This window comes from Sceloporus undulatus, chromosome 7, assembly GCF_019175285.1.
Source record: "Sceloporus undulatus isolate JIND9_A2432 ecotype Alabama chromosome 7, SceUnd_v1.1, whole genome shotgun sequence".
NCBI lineage: Eukaryota > Metazoa > Chordata > Lepidosauria > Squamata > Phrynosomatidae > Sceloporus > Sceloporus undulatus.
The window spans coordinates 17121971-17142502 of record NC_056528.1 but is presented as its reverse complement, the minus strand read 5'-3'; the positions used below and the strand labels follow the sequence as shown (position 1 = coordinate 17142502).

Here is a 20532-nt window from a genome sequence, read left to right as displayed (position 1 = left end):
CATGTTCCTAGCCAGTGTCCGGATGTGCACCAGGGAGTGCTTCAATGCCCATTGGTGCCCATTGCACATCAGTCTATGGCGCATCAGTCATTCCACCATTCCACACTCAGCCTCAGAGGATGACAATGGCATATCCCCCTCTGAAGAAACTTGCCAAGAAAACCCCATGATAGGTTTGCCATAAATTGAAAGGACTGGAAGCCACACAACAACAATGATAACAACAACAGTAGTTATTGTAATAGATGACCCCTTCTCCTTTCTTTTTAGTAGGAAAATATTTTTGTTTTCTGCCCATGTTAGAGAAAAATTATAATTGGTGTTAGCTCATATTAAGCAAAACCATCCCTGCTTCCCCCTCCAAACGCACACATACACACATATATCTTGGCATTAGAGATTCTCTCAGAGTCCTAGTCATTACTTTTAATATCTTTCAATGGCAACTTCACATACTGGCGGAGATGGGGCCATGGGGAATGGAGCCCTAGTGTGCATGCAAATGGGTGCTGGGCATTTCTTGCTGTCCTCTCCTTACCGCCGTCATGCCATCACTGTCTGGCAAGTGGCGTTGCGAACATGTCATGTGCCGCCCATGTGCTCGGCGAGTGTGTCAAAACACAAGTGGAATTAATTTGCTCTAATTGTGGCTCCAGAGATGCTGGGAAGTGGATTGTATCTCATTAAAAGACTTTTCTTTTTCTTTTCCCCTCCTTTCTTTTTCTTCTCCTGCTTCCTGCCAGGTTTTGTCTCATCCATGCAGGGAGCTGAGAAGTTCTGAACAGGGATGGGGAATTGGGTAAAGGAGATGGCATTAGGATGAATAGGACTGTGAGCGTTGGATCTAGTAGGCCCTTCAGCCATCTCCCCCACACAAAAAAACCCCATTACCCAACCTATTATTATTATTATTATTATTATTATTATTATTATTATTATCTTTAAAAATACAGCTTTGACGTAAGTCATTTCTATCATATGTACCTTATTCCAAATCTACATTTCTTCCAATAGAGGACCAAAACACCCTGCAGAAATAATCCAGTTTCAGACCGCTTTAACTGCCCTGGCTCAGTGTTAGGGAATCCTAGGAACTGTAACTTATTGTGGCACCAAAGCTCTCTGACAGAGAAAGCCAAATGTCTCATAAAAGTACACTTACCACAATTCCCTAGCATTGAGCCAGGGCAGTTAAAGTGGTCTCAAACTGGATTATTTCTGCAGAGTTTGGCTTTCTAAGCTGTTTGAAATGAGTGCTGTTGTCCATTTCCACCAAGTTGACTTCGACTTAGGGACACCCTACAAAGGCAGGCTCTCCAAGGGCTTGTTTTTGTTGTTGTTAACCTCCTTCAACCCTGTGGATTGTGGACCCTGTAAAACTGGAACCAGAATTTGGGAGTATTGTGGCCAGTGTAGACCTGTGCTAAATCCCACTGTTATCAACAGTCCTGCGGAAGTCTTGCAAACTCAGGGCCAAGGCTTTCTTGATCGACTCTATCCACCTTTCATGCATTTCTAACTCTTTTATTATACTGACTGGGTTTTCAAAAAGTTAATGTATTTTCATCTATGTTGTGAAATGGCTTGGGCCCCATATTTGAAGAAATAAAGGATATAAATTCAGTGGAATCAGTAAAGAAACTTCCTCACTCCCTAAAAACAATCAAGACAAATCCAGAACAGTTTTGGGCTGAAAATGTGGAGGTGCAGCCTACCATAGAAATGAAACTTGTCCTTCTCATGGCAGTCCATCCGTGTTTTTTTTATTGCACCTCTATACCTGATGAGAAAGCACTTCCTACGTTTAATGCAAACTAAGGGGATGAATGGTTAAAATGGAAGACGACGTTCTAGAGTGAAAGAAAGATGCAATCCTTTAAATTAACCGCCTTAATCTGAGCATTGGATGCCTTCACTTAAGATCAGCAAGACCCCCTTCGGTCTGATGCATTTCTAACAAACTATCTTCAACTATTACTCCTTCTCCCATTTTGCAAAAGGCTTTGCACCACATTGGTCATTTTTGAGCAGGTCCATGACACCATTCAATCCAAGTCTCGATTGAGATTTGGGAAGGAGTGAATATAAGAGTGGATTTTTCTCCTATACCCCCCTCCAACCTCCTCTGTTTTGTGATAATTTGATGAAGAACTTCACCCTAATTAAACATTCAAATGCTGCCTGCATGTCACTACAGCTTCCCGTTGCTTGGAATGATGATTAATTGTAGCCAGAACTCCAGCGGTCGCTGTTCGTCTTGACACCGCCGTTGTTTCCCGATTGTTCTTGCCTCTTGCTTGTCGTCTTTTGTGCTCCTTCTGCCGCCTCCCCGCTTTTGTTCGCAGGCGCATGGTGGAATTGAAACCAGTAATTGATATGCCATATGGTGCTAGGCTGGTCTCACATCACAACATGTATTTAGGAACTTGGGATTTTCCTGCATTGGCCCATGCTTTTGCGCGTGTGTGTGTGTGTGTGTGTGTGTGTGTGTGTATTTGTGTGAGGGAGACAGCTATAAAACTGCATATCTACTTTCCAATTTAAAACCTAAGAAAATATATTTCTAGGAATCTCTGAGTCCTCCATTAACAAATTATGATGGAGAACCTATAAATGCCTAGATAAGTGTACTTTTTAGGAATCTCTAGCTCCTCCAGCATGACTTTGTGGTCAATTTCTGGCAGAGTCACACTGGAGGACCTAGCGATTCCTAGAGAACATATTAATCAAATCCATGAATAATCAAATCCACAAGAATCAAAGCCACAAGTGTACAAAGTTTTAAAAAACAAAAGCCTCCGTCCCTCCAGATTCCCCCCTTTCTGTCCAAAGCCTCTTAGGAGCCCCCAATTCATTTTAAAATGTTAACACTCCCACCCTCTTTGCACTGTTTTAATATACATATATCATGGTTTGTTTTCCTTTATCTGCAAATACAGCATTTCTGCTGGGCGTCACAACTACCAAACCTGCGTTCATATCTCATGCGCAGGTTGAATCTCCCTTGTGCAGAATACCCAAATTTGAGCTACTCCAAAATCATCCATGCGGGTGGCTGAGATAGTGATGCCTTTGCTTTTTCATGGTTTGGGGCACACAGATTTTGTTTCGTGCACAACATTACTAAAAACATTGTGTATAAAAAAATAAGCTAGGTGTATAAGTATATATGAAACCTAAATGAATCTCATGCTTAAGACCTGGGTCCCATCTCCAAGGTATCTCATTATGTATAAGCAAATATTCCAAATTCTGGAAGAAGAAGAAAAACCAAAACGTCTGGTCTCAAGCATCTCAAATAAGGGAGACTCAACCTGTAGATAAAATGATAGACCATTAGTTTCTGGTTTTGCGACCAGCTGAAATGGCACCCCTGTGGACAACTGGATTTCTACCTGAATACATGGGTTTTTCAAACCAGCTTAAAAGCAGAGCAACCCGAACGGATCTTGTCATGGAGTGGGTTCCCAAGTGTCACCATCAAGAAGGCCAGCATGGTTGAACTCCAATGGCAGTTGTGTCTTATGAAGGCATGGGCTGGTTGCACACAACAGACTTCTGGTGATGCTGACCTCTAACAGTGGTGTCTTGTTTCTTTTCCTCTCTAGGCACATATCTCTGACACTTCCTGCCAGTTTTCGAGGGAAAGGGCAGGGCACTCGGCCAGATTTCGAGTACCAGCACTCTAATTTGTATGCCATATCAGGTAAGCCAGAGATTGGAGTTATTGGTTGCGCCCTGGCTTTCAGTCAAAGCCACAAAGAGTCATTCAGGGTCGCTATACTTTTGGGGCCCTTACAGGTCGACATAAGATGTGTGTCAATGCTGTAGTGATTTCCAAACTCTGGTCTTCCAAGAGTTTTGGATTTCAACTCCCCAAATCCCTGACCATCGGTCAAGATGGCTGAGCCTTCTGGGAAATCTGTTGCACATGGGCACCCAGCCTTTGCCATGTGTTGAGCAGTGTTACTGTTCTCCATAGGGGTTGTGTAATGCTGGTGTGGCGTATCTCTGCTTGTGGATATTAGATTGCAGCCTTTATATGAATTACCTCTTTTAATGGATTGTTTTCCTTATTAGAGTTCATTTGCTCAAAATGTGGCATTGGTTTCAATCAGCATCTGCCCTGTGTTGCTTTCATCCAGAATTTGATATCTGCAGGTATACTGCAGTGAATATGGACTGAACCCTTCTTTTTTGTCCTGTTGGGATTAATGGTGTCCAGAGATTGGAAAGTTAGTAGGAAATTGCTGTTCCGTTATGTTCACCCTAAAAGGTGTTTTCAAAAAGAAAAGAAAAATTAAATTAATTGAATTTACGTTGAAAAAAGGATGCATCTTTAATTATACTGCCCATAACTTGGCATTTAAATTTCAATTATATTACTTCATTAAAACCCTTACTGGAGTTGCATGCGGAAAATCCCATTCTTTCAGACCCCTCTGCAGTCTCTCTTGCTGTTTTGAGCTTGGGAGAGAAGGAAACAGCTGCATGGATTCTGAAAACCCCCAAGAGGAATGAATGAGGTTACAAAGAAACAGACACAAAAAGGAAGGATGCAGGAAACAGAAACCTTCATCTATAAATACACCCAACCCCTCGGCAGTGATATCTGTAACAGCAACTGGAGCAGCAACACTTGGAAGAAGAGAGATAAACCAGTATTTAATGAATACAAGTGAGCCTGCCATATCCATGGGTCTGTGGATTTCATCAACCGTGGACTGAAAATGCAGAAATAGTCAGGCAGGGGGACTAGTGCAACCAGGCTGAGATGTGGTCCCTGGCTAACAGTAGATGTGCTGGCAAGGCTTTGGGCACCAGGCATGCATTCTTTGGGCATGTGAAGGGCAGCAGGTGGGCCCTCTGGAAGCGGAGGAGAGAGACGTGAATGCAAGACTGCAGGGACACGCAGGTCTCTATTAATAATATGACTTAGAGAAGCAGTGGAGGCTGCACTTTCATGCATTTTTAGGGCTCTACCACCTCCAGGGAGCCAGCCAGCCACCTGCTTCTCAAACCTGAATAATGTCCCTTGGCAGCCAGGTTTTGTTGCTACTGATCTGGGATCTGGTTGGACTAGATCTCAGGTGATTTAAAAACTCGACAACTATTTGTTCATTTTCAGTCCTACAGACATGTGAAATGGATCTAGGAGTCCTAGTAGACCACAAGTTGAACACGTATCAACAGTGTGATGTGGCAGCTAAAAAAGCCAATGTGATTCTAGGCTGCATCAACAGAGTTATAGTGTCTAGGTTGAGGGAAGTACTAGTACCGCTCTGTTCTGCTTTGGTCAGACCTCACCTGGAAGATTGTGTCCAGTTCTGGGCATTGCAATTCAAAAAGTATGTTGGTAAACTGGGAGTGTATCCAAAGAAGGGTGACTAAAATGGTGAAGGGTCTGGAAACCATGCCTTATGAGGAAAGATTTAGGGAAGTGGGGATGTTTAGCCTGGAGAAGAGATGGTTAAGAGGTAATAGGGTAGCCTTGTTTAAATATTTGAAGGGATGTCATATTGAGGATGGAGCAAGCTTGTTTTCTGCTGCTCCAGAGATTAGAACATGGAGCAATGGATGCAAATAACAGGAAAAAAGATTCCACCTAAACATTAGGAGGAAATTTGCCACACTGGATCTTGGTATTATTACTACTAAATCTAAACATGAAATTCATTTGTGTTTTATATACACATAGCCTGAAGGTAACTTTATACATATTATTTTGCTAGACAAACTTGAAATGGCCCTCACAACTTCCTTATTAGCTCCCTGCAAGCGTCCGAATCATCATTGTTAGGAAAAGTGTGCTGGAACTGATGGAGGAAGCAATCTCTTGCATACTTATTTTCCTTTCCTTTGGTCTTGATCAGAGCAACTGGGACTCCTCAAAAGCAAACAAGTGAAACAAGCCATGCATTGATAATGTGGCACAGACCCTGAAAAGGCCGTTGGCTGTTTTTCTACTCCTATTTTAAAAAATAAATAAAAACAAAATATATTAATGGTGAGTGACACTTATAACCGAGGAACATGGCGTTAACGCATGTACCTTAATGAAAGGGCCGTTCAAACAGTAATCTTTTTGCTCAACACTGCCGCGGTAGGTTTCTAAATAGATGGGATATAACAATGGCATAATTCATGTCAGTTTTCGTTTTTCCTTGTTACTCGGGTGGTCTAATGGGTTTGGAAATGAACGGAGAGGAAGCGTTGCCCGGGTGATGATCCCAGAGGGGAGAGAAGTGGAAGGAAGTCATGAATTGTTGGGTGGTTTTTATTATTCTATCATTCTCTCCCCCCCCCTCCAAAAAAACCCCACAACTTTGTGGGTTGTTCACAGGTTTACCTGTTGTGGGTACTGTGTGAATCATAGAGTTGGAAGAGACTCCAAGGGCAGTCCAGTCCAACCTCCTGCCATGCAGGAATCCACAACCAAAGCACTCCCGACAAAGGACCATCCAACCTCTGTTTGAAAACTTCCAAAGACCGAGGCTCCACCACTTTTGAAGGCATTGTATTCCACTGTTGAGCAACTCTTACCATAAGAGGTTCTTCCTAATGTTTAGGTGGAACTTCTTTTCCCATACCTTGAATTCGTTGCTCCATGTCCTAGTCTCTGGAGCAGCAGAAAACAAGCTTGCTCCATCCTCAATTGGACATCCCTTCAAATATTTAAACATGGCTATCTTGTCCCCTCATTACCTTCTCTTCCCCAGCCCAAACATACCCAGCTCCCTAAGATATTCCTCATCGGGTTTGATGGTTTCCAGACCGTTCATCATTTTGGTTGCCCTCCTCTGGAAATGCTCCAGCTTGTCCACATCCTTCTCGAATTGTGGTGCCCAGAACTGGACACAGGATTCCAGGTGAGGTGTAACCAAAGCAGAATAGAGTGGCACTTCTGGACTCTTAAGAGCTTTTTGACAGTGGAATGGACTGGGGCTCTTTTTTGGAGACTCTTCTTTAGAGACTGGAAGGATGGTGGTCTCTTCTTCTCTAAACAGAGATTGGATGGATCTTTGTTAGGCGTGTTTTCATTATGCATTCCTGCATGGAAGGCACTTGGATTAGATGACTCTTGTGGCTCTTTCCAACTCTTTTACACTTGGCCCTCCTTATTCATGGATTTTTTATCCATGGATTTGAGCATCCCCGGCTTGAAAATATTCAAAAAAAGTATAAATTCCAAATAGTAAAGCTTGATTTTACCATTTTATATAAGAGACACCATTTTGCTATGCAATTGTATTTAATGGGAGTTGAGCATCCACGGATTTTGTTATCCATGGGGGTTCCTGGAACCAAGCCCTAGCAGGTAACAAGGGCCCACTGTATAGACTATGATTTTGACTGAAGGGTTGTTTCTCTGCCTGTGTTTTGATGAGCCTTCTCTAGTTTTCAATCTGGCAACCCTATTCTGAAGCCTTACAGGAAAGGCAATTCACCTTCCGTTTTACTCTACAAGTATGATCTAGGGAGTCTGGAGAGGTCAAGGACCTGAAAACAGCTTCGGGGACCACATGAGGTACCATCTGGCTCAACTGTGGCAGAATTTTAGGACGAAAGGATGAAACATCAAGAATTGGCTTAATTAGGTGGGAATATTGAGTTCTCTATCATTGCCGCCTTAGAGTTAATTAGAAGCCGCTGTTTAAATCCACGTATTTCAGGACGGCTTGTGTCGCCACAGTTTGCCATATCCAGACCACAGTGGCAAGCATAGAGGGAGGAAAAAGCAGAGAACATGGCAAAGGGCGAACATTTTTACCCTGGGAGGAGAGATAATAAAGCACAGGAGTGTAGCAGGCTCCTGAACGAAGTCGAAGGAGGGGGATTATTTATAATAATGGAAGTCAAACAGAAGGGGGAATAAGTCACTTTAAGGGTGCATAAATTTTTACGATGGCGCATAAACAGTCGTGGCTCGCCTTGTCTCTCCCCGTCTGTCCCCACCAATAACGGGGACGGCCGTTCGTACATAAAAGAGGACATGATCAGGGGAGGGGAAGGTCTGGAGGATTGATCTGGGCGTGCGTTTGTATATCCTGATGGAAAAGGTTGGCGGCTGACAGGTGGCCGGGTTTTTCCACTGTATCAAGCCATGTGGGGGCTGTCAGCCCCACGCAGGCGGCCTTGTTGGGATTGATGAATTGCCTGCTTTCTTGATTAAACCTTCCGTCACTTAAGAAACAATAAGCCCCTGTGTGGATCAGAGGAGAGGGGACACAGTGACAAAGAAGCCGGTGTGGGAGGGGAAGCGCATTTTTTTACCTTCTCGCAGATGTTTGGGCGCCAAGCGCAATGTGTATTATTAAAATGAATGTGGCATTTATAGTGTCTTGTTTCTTTCGGGGGAGAAAGGAACGGTAAATTATATGTTAATAACCCTTTCCAGGAGGGATCACTGGCCTTTAATCACTTTCATCAGTAGATTAATCAACTGCAGTTTTAGTTGATTAATCAAAGGGATGAAGATACGTTTTGTCTTGTTTTGTTTGAGAGCTGAGGTGCTTTTAAGGAGCCCTGGTGGTTAAATGCCAGTACTGCAGCCACAAGGTTGTGAGTTTGATCCCAGGGCTCCAGGGTTGACTTAGCCTTCCATCCTTTCATAGGTCTGTAAAATGAATGCCCAGCTTGTCGGGGGCAATTGGTTTACAGATTGTAAGCCATTTAGAGAGAGTGTATATAGAGAGATCTTGTAGCACCTTTGAGACTAACTGAAAGAAAGAAATTGACAGCATGAGCTTTCGTAGACTTCGGTCTACTTCCTCAGATGAGTGCTTCGTTCACTATGTAGCGGTATAGAAATGTACTTGCTATTGCTATTTTGATTCTGACATCTTACCGTCCTAAGCAATGCAAGAAGACTTGCATTTGTATTGTGGACATTTCCTTATTTAATTCTGATTGTTCCCTTGATGATTTGTTTAGCTTTAGAGATGAGATACCTCACATTGCAGTTACTTTGCAATATTTGTTTACTGTAGGATCATTTTCTAGATGGTTTATATAGTTTCGTTATTCCACTGGATGCTTAGAATTGAATTATTGCAGTGAACACATGCAATTGATGGTTTAACGAAGTGTTTTGTACTATTGTTAAATAAGTATTCTCAAGTATCTGACTTTCCTGGTTAGCCTCTTTTTAGTGTTTATTCAACTCTGTTAACATTGAGAGATAAAAGGCACCTTAGCTGGATTGTGTCCCAGTATTTTTATAAGTATTAGTTGGCTTAGATCAACAGTTCTAACAGATTTAGACTTCAGCTCCCATAATTCCTGGCTGTTGGCCAAGTTATCTGGGGCTTCTGGGAGCTGAAATCCAAAACAAATCAACATCCTACACCACAGTCTATGTTTCATAACTTTACAAATCCATCGCTATGTGGCAGAAATGTGGTGCAACCCTGTTAGTGAATTGTATCCAGGAACATGCAAGATTACTCTGATATGCATTGGACACTTCTGTTGTGGTCAGACACTTCTTAGCCAGTGGCACATTGGGGAACATCTTGATGCACATTGGTGTCTATAGCATATTGGACCAGGACACATCAGCTGCACCACCATTACACAACAATTGCCCATACATTGTAACTTCACTGCATCCCCTAGGTGAATATGGACATTGCAAAATGACTCCATTCAATTTTGTGTGCACTTAAGGCGATTTACAAAGTCCCAGGTCTCAGGCAGAATGCCATCCGTTATTGAAACTTAACTTAGAGTACCAGGGGGAAAATGTGTTATAGTATTTGTACTTAGAGAGCTAGCATAATATCGTGGTTTAAGCTTTGGACTATGCCTCTGGAGATCAGGGTTTGATTCATAGTTCAGCCTTGGGAGAGTCACACACTCTCAGCCCTAGAAAACCCCATGATAGGTTTGCCTTAACGTCACCGTAAGTCAAAGACGACTTGAAAACGCACAACAAGAAATCTGTAATGAGGTTGAAAGGTGCTTAATCTTAGTTCTTTCTGGCCCATTGATTTCAATGGGACTTCCCTGTGTCTGCCACTGGGCACTGGATGGCATCTTTTTTCCCTACAAAGCTGCCACATTGAGGTGTGCAGATATTCCATCAAAAGTTTCGGCTGCTAAACGGATGTGCTTTTTAATACCTTGGCAGCTTTTGTGGCGAAGTTAATAAGCAGCTTGTTTCAGGGCAATATGTTAATGGTCCCAAAGGGATGCAGTTTAGCCTTGCTTCCAAAAATTGTTTTGGCTAGAAACAAAAAAAGCTGTTTGAGACGCAAGATTTTCTCTCCTCTTTGTGATTGTCCAGGCACAACAGTTTTCAAAAAGACTTACAGACGGATTGGACGTTATTTTGTTTGACTTTCTTGGCTCCTTTTAGCCTTTGCAAAAGAGCCATTAAAATTATCCCCATCATCATTGAAATAATCCTTATTATCTGGTTGGTTGTCTAACAAGTCATGATGGCCCTTTTCAACCAAGGAATAGTAAGCTGGAAGGTACTGCAAGAGCCATGTACTCTTAACAGGTTATGGAGAGGGTAGTGAGTTTTGATTGAACATTAGAAGGAACATCTTGATCAAAGTGGTTGGACAATGGAATGAATGGCCTAGAGAACTGTTGGGGATCTCTTTCTTGGGACATCTTCAGAAAGTGGCTGGAGAACTACCTCCTGGAGATGCGCTAGTTGGGATTCCTCCATTAAGAGAGGGGTTGAACTCAGTCTATGATTTTATGGTTTCCTCATAAGTTGTCTCTTGGGTCAGGTGGCAATGGTGGTTTGGAGCCAGCTGTAGGCATTAAAAGTGTGGGAAGGACATCTTCCTCTCTGCCATCTCTTTCACTATTTCTTTCTCACAGTCTCACTCTTATTTTCATTCTTTTCTTCTCCTTTCTCTGTACTTCTCCTACGCTGATGATGAGGTCTCAGGTCAAAAACTTGAGCGCAACTTCTACAGTGGACTCCTCCTCTCTTCCCATAGTTTCCTTCATCCCTCCATTTTGGGTTTCCTTAATTTATTGCCATAGGTCTGAACTGGTCACGTTCAGAGGGCCTTCCCCCACACTCCTTCCCTTTCTCTTTTACCACATCTTTCCGCCTTTCTCCCCTCTCTCTGGGCTCTCCCTCCACCTTTCCTTCAGGTGAACATGCCCGATTCCTTCAGATTCCTCACCTTTCTTCAGGTGAATATGCCTGATTATTTTGAGAAAGATGTAATGATCCAAGTGACTGGGGACGTCCAGCTTTGGTTCTGAATGCCCTTCGGCTGACAGTGTAATGTACTTTCCAAGATTGTCATTGTGAGGATGCAGTGTGAGGTTAAAGATAAGCATACAGCACCTTAAACTCCAGGCTTCAGTGTAAATATAGTACTTCCAGCTTTAGACCTGCACCTTCCAGAGTAGCTCCAGAGACCCTGACAGAGGTCTCTTCATGCTAAATCCATCATCTGTATCTCTGTGTTGTGTGCCTTCAAATTGTTTCCTACTTGTGGTGACCCTAAGCCATCTACCCAACCTATGTACTCTCTCTTGAAGTCTTCTTTCCTGTTAGTTTTGACTGCGTTTTCACTGCGCCTCCAAGGAATTGCTGACTTTTTGAAAAAGCATGATACAAAAGGCACCGTAAACTGAAGATGGAGATCTTGGCTGCCTTCACAGTAAAGAACATTAGGTCCCATAGATTAGACTAGAGATGGAGCAGATCTGTCAGTTCCCTGAAAAGGAGCTCATTATTCCACAGATTTGTCTCAGCATTGTCTACAAGACAATGAATGATACCAGACTGCCATCCTTTGTTATCCAGAGAGCGGGTTTTCATCTCTCCAGCATATGTACCCCTGCCTCTTTCCACCCACTCTTCCATTCTGTCGCAGCTGCTACTTGTGTGCCCAAGTTATTATATGGCACTGGAGATTGAGTGATCCATGATAGGAAGACATTCATGGAGCAATCCACTAATAGCGTGACATTCTTGGTCCTTTATACACACATGCACCAGATGTGTCCTATGTGTACCTTAATTCTGTCTGTTGAGGTTCTAGACTTAGATGTTACAGTTTCTTATAACCCTATGAATGCGTTCCTACAGTGGGGTTGTGTAGCATCTATCTCCACATGCAGAGTTGTGCATGTGGAGATACAACCCTTGTTTTGAATGACAACAGTATGTGACTGACATAGGACAAAAGTATCCAACTGCTTCAGTGGGGGAACTTACCCATTGATAAGACATCAGCAGAACTTGAACAGCAGCATTTGGGAATGCAAATAACATGGAATATACTGGTTGACAAATGGATGCATGTCTTTAGTTCAAATTGCTTTGCCTGGTGTGGTAACAGACTTGTGTTGTTCTACTTGTAATGCTGGTAACATGACAGGAGGTGTCACTATTGTGCCTTTCGAAGCCATCAACAGTGCTGTAACATACAAAAAATGAATGTTGTCCATAAAACATTTCTTGCGAGCAATGGAGGAGCTTCCAAAAATGTCACTCTGACTTATTCTTTTCACTCCATAAACCTTATAACAGCAGTTTTCTTGACATACTATACCCATGCCTGTGATAGATTTCTGCATCGTACAGAAACACAATCATAACAAACATTTATTTCCTTTGGATCTGTGGTTAAATTTCTCTCTCTCTGTATAGATGCATATGTCCATAAATCAAACTTTGGAAAAGAACTATCCTGGCCAAAACGAGCCGTGTTCAAATTCAGAAAGGTCCAATTCTGAAATAGCAATTGGCATGGAATATTAAATATCTCGCCAATAGTTTGGTGGCATCTTTGTCTCTAGTCTGGGCCTTTTTAAAGTACTTTGGCGTTGATTAATGAGGGTTGATGGCAGCTTGAATAGAAAAATTGTCCATTCTCCATTTGCTTTGAAAAGGAGGAAAGCCAAAAAGTCTTCGGTTCTCCTTCTATTCCCTCTGTAATTTTCCCCCACGTTGCCCCCCAAAAAAATGCAAGGAGGGAAGAAAACCACTGGTTCTCCCTGTGATACTATAGCCATTTTTTGTTTTTCAAAAAGGTATCTTTTATCCGCCTGTGATGAGCAAAGACATTTTAATCAGGGCTTAGTCATGTATTTCCCCCCGCGTCCAAAACTATTGTTTTGATTCATCTCCCTCCCCACTCCTCACTGTTCAAAGATAATTAAATAGTTCGCTAGGCACAGTATGCCACCTTTATTAACAGAGGTAATTTTGAAAGGAGGAAGAAAGAAACGAGAGGGCATTGTTTTAAATCACTGCAAAAGAATTGCCTTCAGCTTGGAACATAGATTCTGGCTTTTGTTATTGCAATGCTTTTCCCTGAGTATGTTTCTGATTGTATGTTTGGACCAGGACTCTGGGAGACCAGGGTTCAAATCCCCAGTTAGATGTGGAAATGTACACTCTCTCAGCCTCAGAGGAATCCAGATTTCCAAAATAGTCCGCTTTTTTCATGGGTGGCTGAGAGAGTGACCCCTTTGCTTTCTGACAATTCAGTGTACAGAAACTTTGTTTCATGCACAAAATTATTTAAAATATTGTGTAAAATTACCTTCAGGGTATATGTATAAGGTTCATATGAAACATAAGTGAATTTTGTGTTTGGCTTGGGACCCATCTCTAAGATATCTCTTTATGTACATACATGCAAATATGGGTATTCCAACATCCAAAATGGTTCAGTGGAACCTGGATCTCCCAAGTCCCTATCCAACACTGGAATCCAGAAGTGGGAATCATTCAGCCCTCCAAATCGTCTTGGACTGCAACTCTCCACATTTTTCTCAGCTGGCTAGGGCTGATGGGACTTGCAGCCCAAAAGAATATGGCGGGCCACGACATTCGTACCCAGGTTTCATCCATTAAGTCATGTTGGGTCTACAAATCAAATGCATGGACGTCTTGTTCATCACAGTATCTTCTATCAAGCAGTGCATCTTACTACGACTTGGACCAAACTGCTTAGCACTTTTGATCTGCTCCCCACTAGTTGGAATAGGAATTATCTGGAAACTTAATTTTGTGAGGAACGACTGAGAAAGCTGGGCATACTTATCTTGGAGAAGAGAATTCAAAGACATAGCTGTGTTAGTCTGGAAAATAAGCATGCAATGGGTTCTTGTAGCACCTTAGAGTAACTGAAAGAAAGATGTTGATAGCATGGGCTTTCATAGACTTGAGCCTCCTTCCTCAGATGCAGATTGGAGAAGCGAAGACTTGAGTTGGCACAAGCGCTGTCTTTAAATATTTGAAGGCATGCCATGGGGACGATGGAGCAAACTTGTTTGCTGCTACACTGGAGCCTAGAAAAAGAATCAATGGATTCAAATTACATTAGGAAGGACTTTATTGCTCTAAGAACTGTTTGACTGCCTTGGAAAGTGGTCATATCTCCTGCTTTGGTGAACTGCAATTCAATGGGCACCTTTCAGGAGTGCTTTAGTTGTATATTCCTGCATGGCAGTGGGTTGGAATAGATGGCCCTTTTGACCCCTTCCAACTTCTAAGGATCCATAGTCCATAACATCAAGAGTGCACCAGATTAGAAAAGAGTGGATTAGCAATACTGGATGGCCATTATGGTCTCTTCCAACTCTATGATTTTTTTAAAGTAAGGTATGAATTTAATTACTTCTTTAAATAAGAATGACAGCTTTGTATTCCAAATAGGTAATTCTTGACCAACAATGGCTTCAAGACCGAAGAGTCCCTCCATCCCACATCCATTCATTGTGTGACCAATTGTGCGTACCAGTGCGCATCATGTACCACTTGCGGGAGAAATCTCCTTTCTTATCAGGCATCTACAGCCTTATTTGTTTTTCTTGTATGCGCCCTGCCGTTTTAATTTTTTCTTTTTAATAGAATGCTGCTGTGCCATTTGGATATTTAAACAGTTATTAACGGAATGACAATTAACAGATTGCTGAGACAGATTTCCTTTGAAGAAGAAGAAGAAAAGAATACCTTGCTCAACCTCCCCGGAAAAAAAAGGAGTACAGTTTGCAAAAAGTATTGCAGCACAATAATGACAATGAATTCTGATTTCCCGGAACTGATATTAGACTCTTTATTAAACTATGTACATCTGCTTTTAATTTAGTCCAAATAATTGGAAAATGCAATGAAGCTTTCCAATTAAAGAGCGGGCTTTATGCTGGTTAATAACACCCCCCATAATATTATAGCTTACGAAGTGACAGGTGAGTTGGGTGAATAGATGAATAAAACATAAAACGCGGCAATAAGGGACGGAAAAACCGGAGACAGTTGCAGGGGATTTTAAATGCTCAATGTAATTTGCATATATTAATCTCTTCTTTTCAGCCTTATCAAGCATTCTTCAGTATCTGAAGTTAAAATAGCGTTGACAGGCGAGAGCACGCTTAGTTTTTTCGAGGATTTATTACTTGTATAATTTCTGATCTTTAATAAGGAGATATGACTGATCCTCATAGTTCTATAGAAATCGTTTTAATTGTTCCAGATGGCGTGTACTGATTATGCAAAATTACTTTTCACACATTTTGCGTTTCTTTTTGGGGGCTTGTATATATGATGTGCGTGATGGAGTTTGGAGTAAAATGATACCACAAAAAAAAAATTATAGCTGCCTTATCGTGGTGTTTTATGATGTGTTAAAACACACACACACCGAATTTAATCTACTACATTACATTGACCAGCCGCAATTACGGCACAACAGAGGAGTCTCTTTCTCTCTCCTATCCTCCGTTGGGAGGTTTGACTGAGAATAATGTAACACATGGGCTATTACTGTTCGTTACAAAGTCTCCCTAATATTGAAAAATAATAATAAAATAAAAGTCAATTCCGGTGAATGAGGGAAGAAGTGGATGTTGATGAAAAATGCATAATGCATAAATTTGGGCGCTTAGATAAAAAGGCGACGCAATTGTCCTCTCATTTCACAGAGCGGATCCTCGCCAAACAAATGAAATAACCTCGCTGCAATGGCTTTTCCCCCTAATCGAGAAGGATTTTCTTTTAATGACTCGTGTGGTTGTTTTTATTCTATTTCTTACATCTCCCGGCGCAGCCTGCATCGTCTTGACAGCTCTTCCGTGCGACTCGTATTATTTAGATATCTCAATGATCCACTTTTGGTAATTGAAGGGGTGTTGAGAGATAGAGAGGGTTTGCGGTAGTTTGCCCTGTTGGAAAGCTTCCGGGAGGAGGCGGTCCCTGAGATAGCTTGGACCCAAGCCATTTAGGGCTTTAAAGGTGATAACCAACACCTTGTACTGGGCCCGGAAGCTGATAGGCAGCCAGTGGCCATGAAACCCATTGGGTGACATTGGGCAAGTGACATGCTCTCAGCCTCAGTGGAAGGCAATGATGAACCTCCTCTGAACAAATCTTGCCAAGAAACCCCAATGATAGGTTCACCTTGGGATCACTATAAACTGAAGATTACTTGAAGGCACACAACAACAATAACTGATCTGGATCACTTGTCTTTCTGAAATAGTGAAGGATAAAATATGGGATGAGAGCTAGCATGTAGCTAGCATGGAAAAGCCATGGGTGACTTTGAGCAATTGTTACTTTCTCAGCCTCAGAGGATGGCAATGGCAAACCTCTTCTGAAGAAACTTCTCAATAAAGCCCCATGATAGGTTTGCCTTAGGGTTATCAACTTAATGGAAACAACTTAATGGCACACAACAACAACAACATGTGAAGTGCACCTTTGCTTATGAACTCAATATCTGAGTAGCCACGCTTGGATGAAAGAAAGGAATCTTTGAGATATCTTAGTCCCTTTAAATTAAAAGCAACACATAGCAACCGTGCCCAGAAATGCAAAAGGAAGCCAGTGAAAGTGTTCAAAAACTTGGCAGTTTTCCCATGCCAGCCAGTCTAGCTGCTGTGTTTTGTGCCATTTGAAGTCAGTTCCAAGGGTAGCCCCATGCGCAACCTCTTAACTGTAAGTTAACTTGGTTTAAACTACCGAACGGGTTTGCTGTAGCCCCGCCACTATCGGCACAATGTTCTACATCTCAGTCACTGTTGGGAAGCTCAGTCCTTCACGCTTTATCCACCCTTCTCAGTGCATTTGGTTTTTCAAAGAAAGTTGTCAAATTCCGTTTAATTTTCTTGTTGCTTTTCATAATTTGTCATACGGATTTGTAGGAGAAGAAAAGAAGTTCTTATTTTCTTTGACAGTTTTGACGTGATCTCCCTCTGGCACGCTTCGTATGAAATGTGGATATTTTTTATTGTGGGTGTCTTTTTCATTCCTCCTCCTTTGCTTTGGCTTTGACACGTTCCCAAGTGTTAGGTCATATCCGTCTAGTCTGGTGGATGTCTTGAGGAGCTGAATTAGGGTTGATTTGGACAATTACGAGTTGTTAGATTGAAGAGAGAGATGGCCCATTTCCGAACCAGGAATTCAGGAATGTTAGAGTGCCATAGTGATCTATGGACTACTTTGATCTATGGACTACATTGAATTCCATATGAGAAAACTGAATAAATCAGTAGCTACACCTATGAAAGTCCAACACTTCTGTCGAGCCAAAGTTTCTCCATCCATTTGGAGGTCCAAAGCTTCCTCCTCTCCTCCTCCTCCTCCTCCTTATTCTTTCCTTCATATTTCTTTCCAAAGATAAGATGAACAAAGGAAACAGCATTGCAATAGTTCAGATTGTTAATTGGTTGTTGTTCTTGATGCGTGCCTTCAAGTCATTTCTGACTTATGGCAACCCTAAGGTGATCCTATCATGGGGTTTTCTTGGCAAGATTTGTTCAGAAGGGGTTTGCCATGGCCTCCCGCTGAGGCTGACAGCATGCGACTTGGCCAAAGTCGCCCAGTGGGTTTCATGGCTGAGCCGGGAATCGAATCCTGGTCTCCAAAGTTGTAGTCCAACACTCAAACCATTATGGCAAGCTGTCTCTAAAGGTTATGAATAGAACATGGTTTAGCATCACATGTGCAAACTAATATAGGTTTGCACAATGCCTCTGTCTTACATGTTCAGCCTTCCCTTCCCTGTCCATGCAAGTCAGAGAAGGACTTGGCAGAGTTAAGCTTCTGAAATCTTGCTGCAGTGACTAATTAATTGGAGACTGTGTTTTTAAAAAATGCTGATCAGTGAATAAGCATCAAACTACAATTGGTTTAGATGGTTTGACTAACCAGAGATGGTCTTTTCAGTTCTGGTCACCCATTTCTAGAATTCTTCTTCCTGGTCTCTGTGACTGATACAGATGGGTTGGTCTTGTGCCTGTACATAGGAACTCATTGGTGTGTGTTCACAGGTGGCCATCTGAAGAACCATAGGCCTGGTACAGACAGGCCTCGTGGCACGTCTTGATGACATGCTAGAGTTGCCTCAGGGCGTCTCTTACAAATGCCTCGCAACCCTAGTATGTCTTCCGTACATCAAAATGGTGGTCCCCTGTACAGATGGATGCTGCCATTTTGATGCGATGGACGCCTAACGTCTGCACATTGTGGCGCCATAATGATGTCATGAGTGCTCCATTGGCGCACTGCAGCATCATTATGGCACTGCAAAAGGAACCCGCTTTTCATGGGTTCTTTTTGCTCCACAAGGAAGCCGCACAGTTTGTCCAGTGCGGATTCCTCACGGAGCAAACCAGGGCAATCTGTACTGGGCCATAGTTACATATAAACAACCTCCTCTTCCCAGAGTGCCTTACCTGGCCCTGATTCAAGCTATAGGAAAAGAGTTTCCACCTGAGCATTAGGAAGGGCTTTCTGACAGTCCAAAAGTGCAATACACTGCCTCGAAGTGTGATGGAGTCTCCTTCTTTGGCGGCTTTTCAACAGAGGCTGGATGGTCATTTGTCGAAAGTGCTTTGAATATGTCTTCATGCATAGCAGGGGGTTGGACTGGATGACAATTGGGATCTCTACCAACTCTATGATTCTATGACCCTGACTCTTACATACCTCTAGCCTTTGAATTATAGTCACATTGGTTGGACAAATGAATCTGTCGAGATCAAGTTTTGCAAGTGAAAACAAGTAACCGATGTCACACTAGTTGATCTTTGGAAGCTATTCTGCTTCTGGTGCGTTACTGTGAGGTTTTATTATATCAAGCACTACTCCTCTAAATATAATCCGTAACAAGGTGCAGTGGCTTTTGTTTTATGAAATTATACATTTCCCTACAGTTCCTTCAAAGTCTCTGTGTTGAGATATTAATAATGCAGGATTGTATATGTAAATTTTGGTGTGGTTAAAAGACAGATGATTGATCACTTCCAACACTCCATAATCAGTTGACAGCTCTATTTAACAGCATTTCAAAATAAGAAAAGGTTTATTTTAAAACCATGTTAAAATGTACATATATTGCAGGGGGCCCCTCATGTGCTGCAGACCCCAGAAACGCTTTTGGGGCGATGTTGTCAAAATATCTATAAGCTTTGTATCATAAATCAGGAATGATTAGGAAAAATATTTGCCCCTAATGAAGTAATCATTTGGTGGTAATGCATTTCATGAGTGCGGCTTTTGGGGTGTGTTAGTGGGACGGACGTTGCATGGATTTTCTCATTTTCATCTCCAAAATGCTATCTAATGTTTCATTAAGAGTCGCTTATGTATGTATCTTAAGTACAGTCATTAAATAGAGTTTAAGGAGATTTATGCTTCAATATTGCTTAAAGATGGTTTAATAGGCCCATTTACTTGGGCAATATTAATGAGCTCTTAGCACCTAATTTTAAGGATTTTAATGTGTTTTAAGAGTTTGTGGAGAACTATGCAGAAGAACTTGGAAACTGTAAGGCAGTGGGAAACTATTTTATCGTGTTCTTTTAATGAAACCCTTCGGCCTATTTGAGCCCATGGCTTCACTTAGTTATTTACGGATTGGAGCAAACATCCTTTAGCATACCATCTTGGTTGCCCTATCCATTCAATGCTCACGGTTATGATGATCCGGTTTGATCTTCCATGTTTCTTATGACATTGCTCTGATCCAGAAAGTTTGTATCCTTCCTTTCAACCCTGTGATTCTATGGTATTCAGGTAACATGGAGGTGTAACCTTAGAGTCATAGAGATGGAAGAATCCACAAAGGCCATCCAGTTCAACCCCATTTTGCCAGGCAGGAACACACAATCAAAGCATTTCCAACAAATGGCCATCCAGCCTCTGTTTCAAAACCTCCAAAGAAGGAGACTCCACCACTTTCCAAAGCAGCCTCTTCCATTGTCAAGCAGCTCTTACCATCAGGAAGTTCTTCCTAATGTTTAGGTGGAATCTCTTTCTGGAAGAGGAGGCTAGGTTGAATGAGTATGACTCGCCCAAGGTCACAGATTTTCATGATGCAGAAGGTAGCTCTCACAAGTCCTATTCCAGCAGCCTAGAATCATAGAACCATAGAGTTAGAAGGGACCATCTAGTTCAACCCATTGCCATGCAGGAATACACAGGTAAAGCACTCCTGAAAGATGGCCCTCCAACCTCTGCTTGAAGGCCTCCAAAGATGGAGAGTCCACCACTCCTCAAGGCAGTCTATTCCTCTGCAAAACAGCTCTTACTATTAA

At 42.1% G+C, this 20532-nt stretch overlaps 1 protein-coding gene across 4 annotated transcripts in view; it reads left to right on the top strand.

Moving 5' to 3' along the window:
- Window positions 1-20532, top strand: part of MVB12B (multivesicular body subunit 12B) — a 57228-nt gene that overhangs the window by 16931 nt on the left and 19765 nt on the right. For all 4 annotated transcript variants that reach the window (XM_042479425.1, XM_042479426.1, XM_042479424.1 and 1 more), the window contains exon 7: window positions 3609-3706. In XM_042479425.1, the coding sequence (XP_042335359.1) occupies window positions 3609-3706 (98 nt within the window). The remainder of the gene's footprint in view (window positions 1-3608; window positions 3707-20532) is intronic.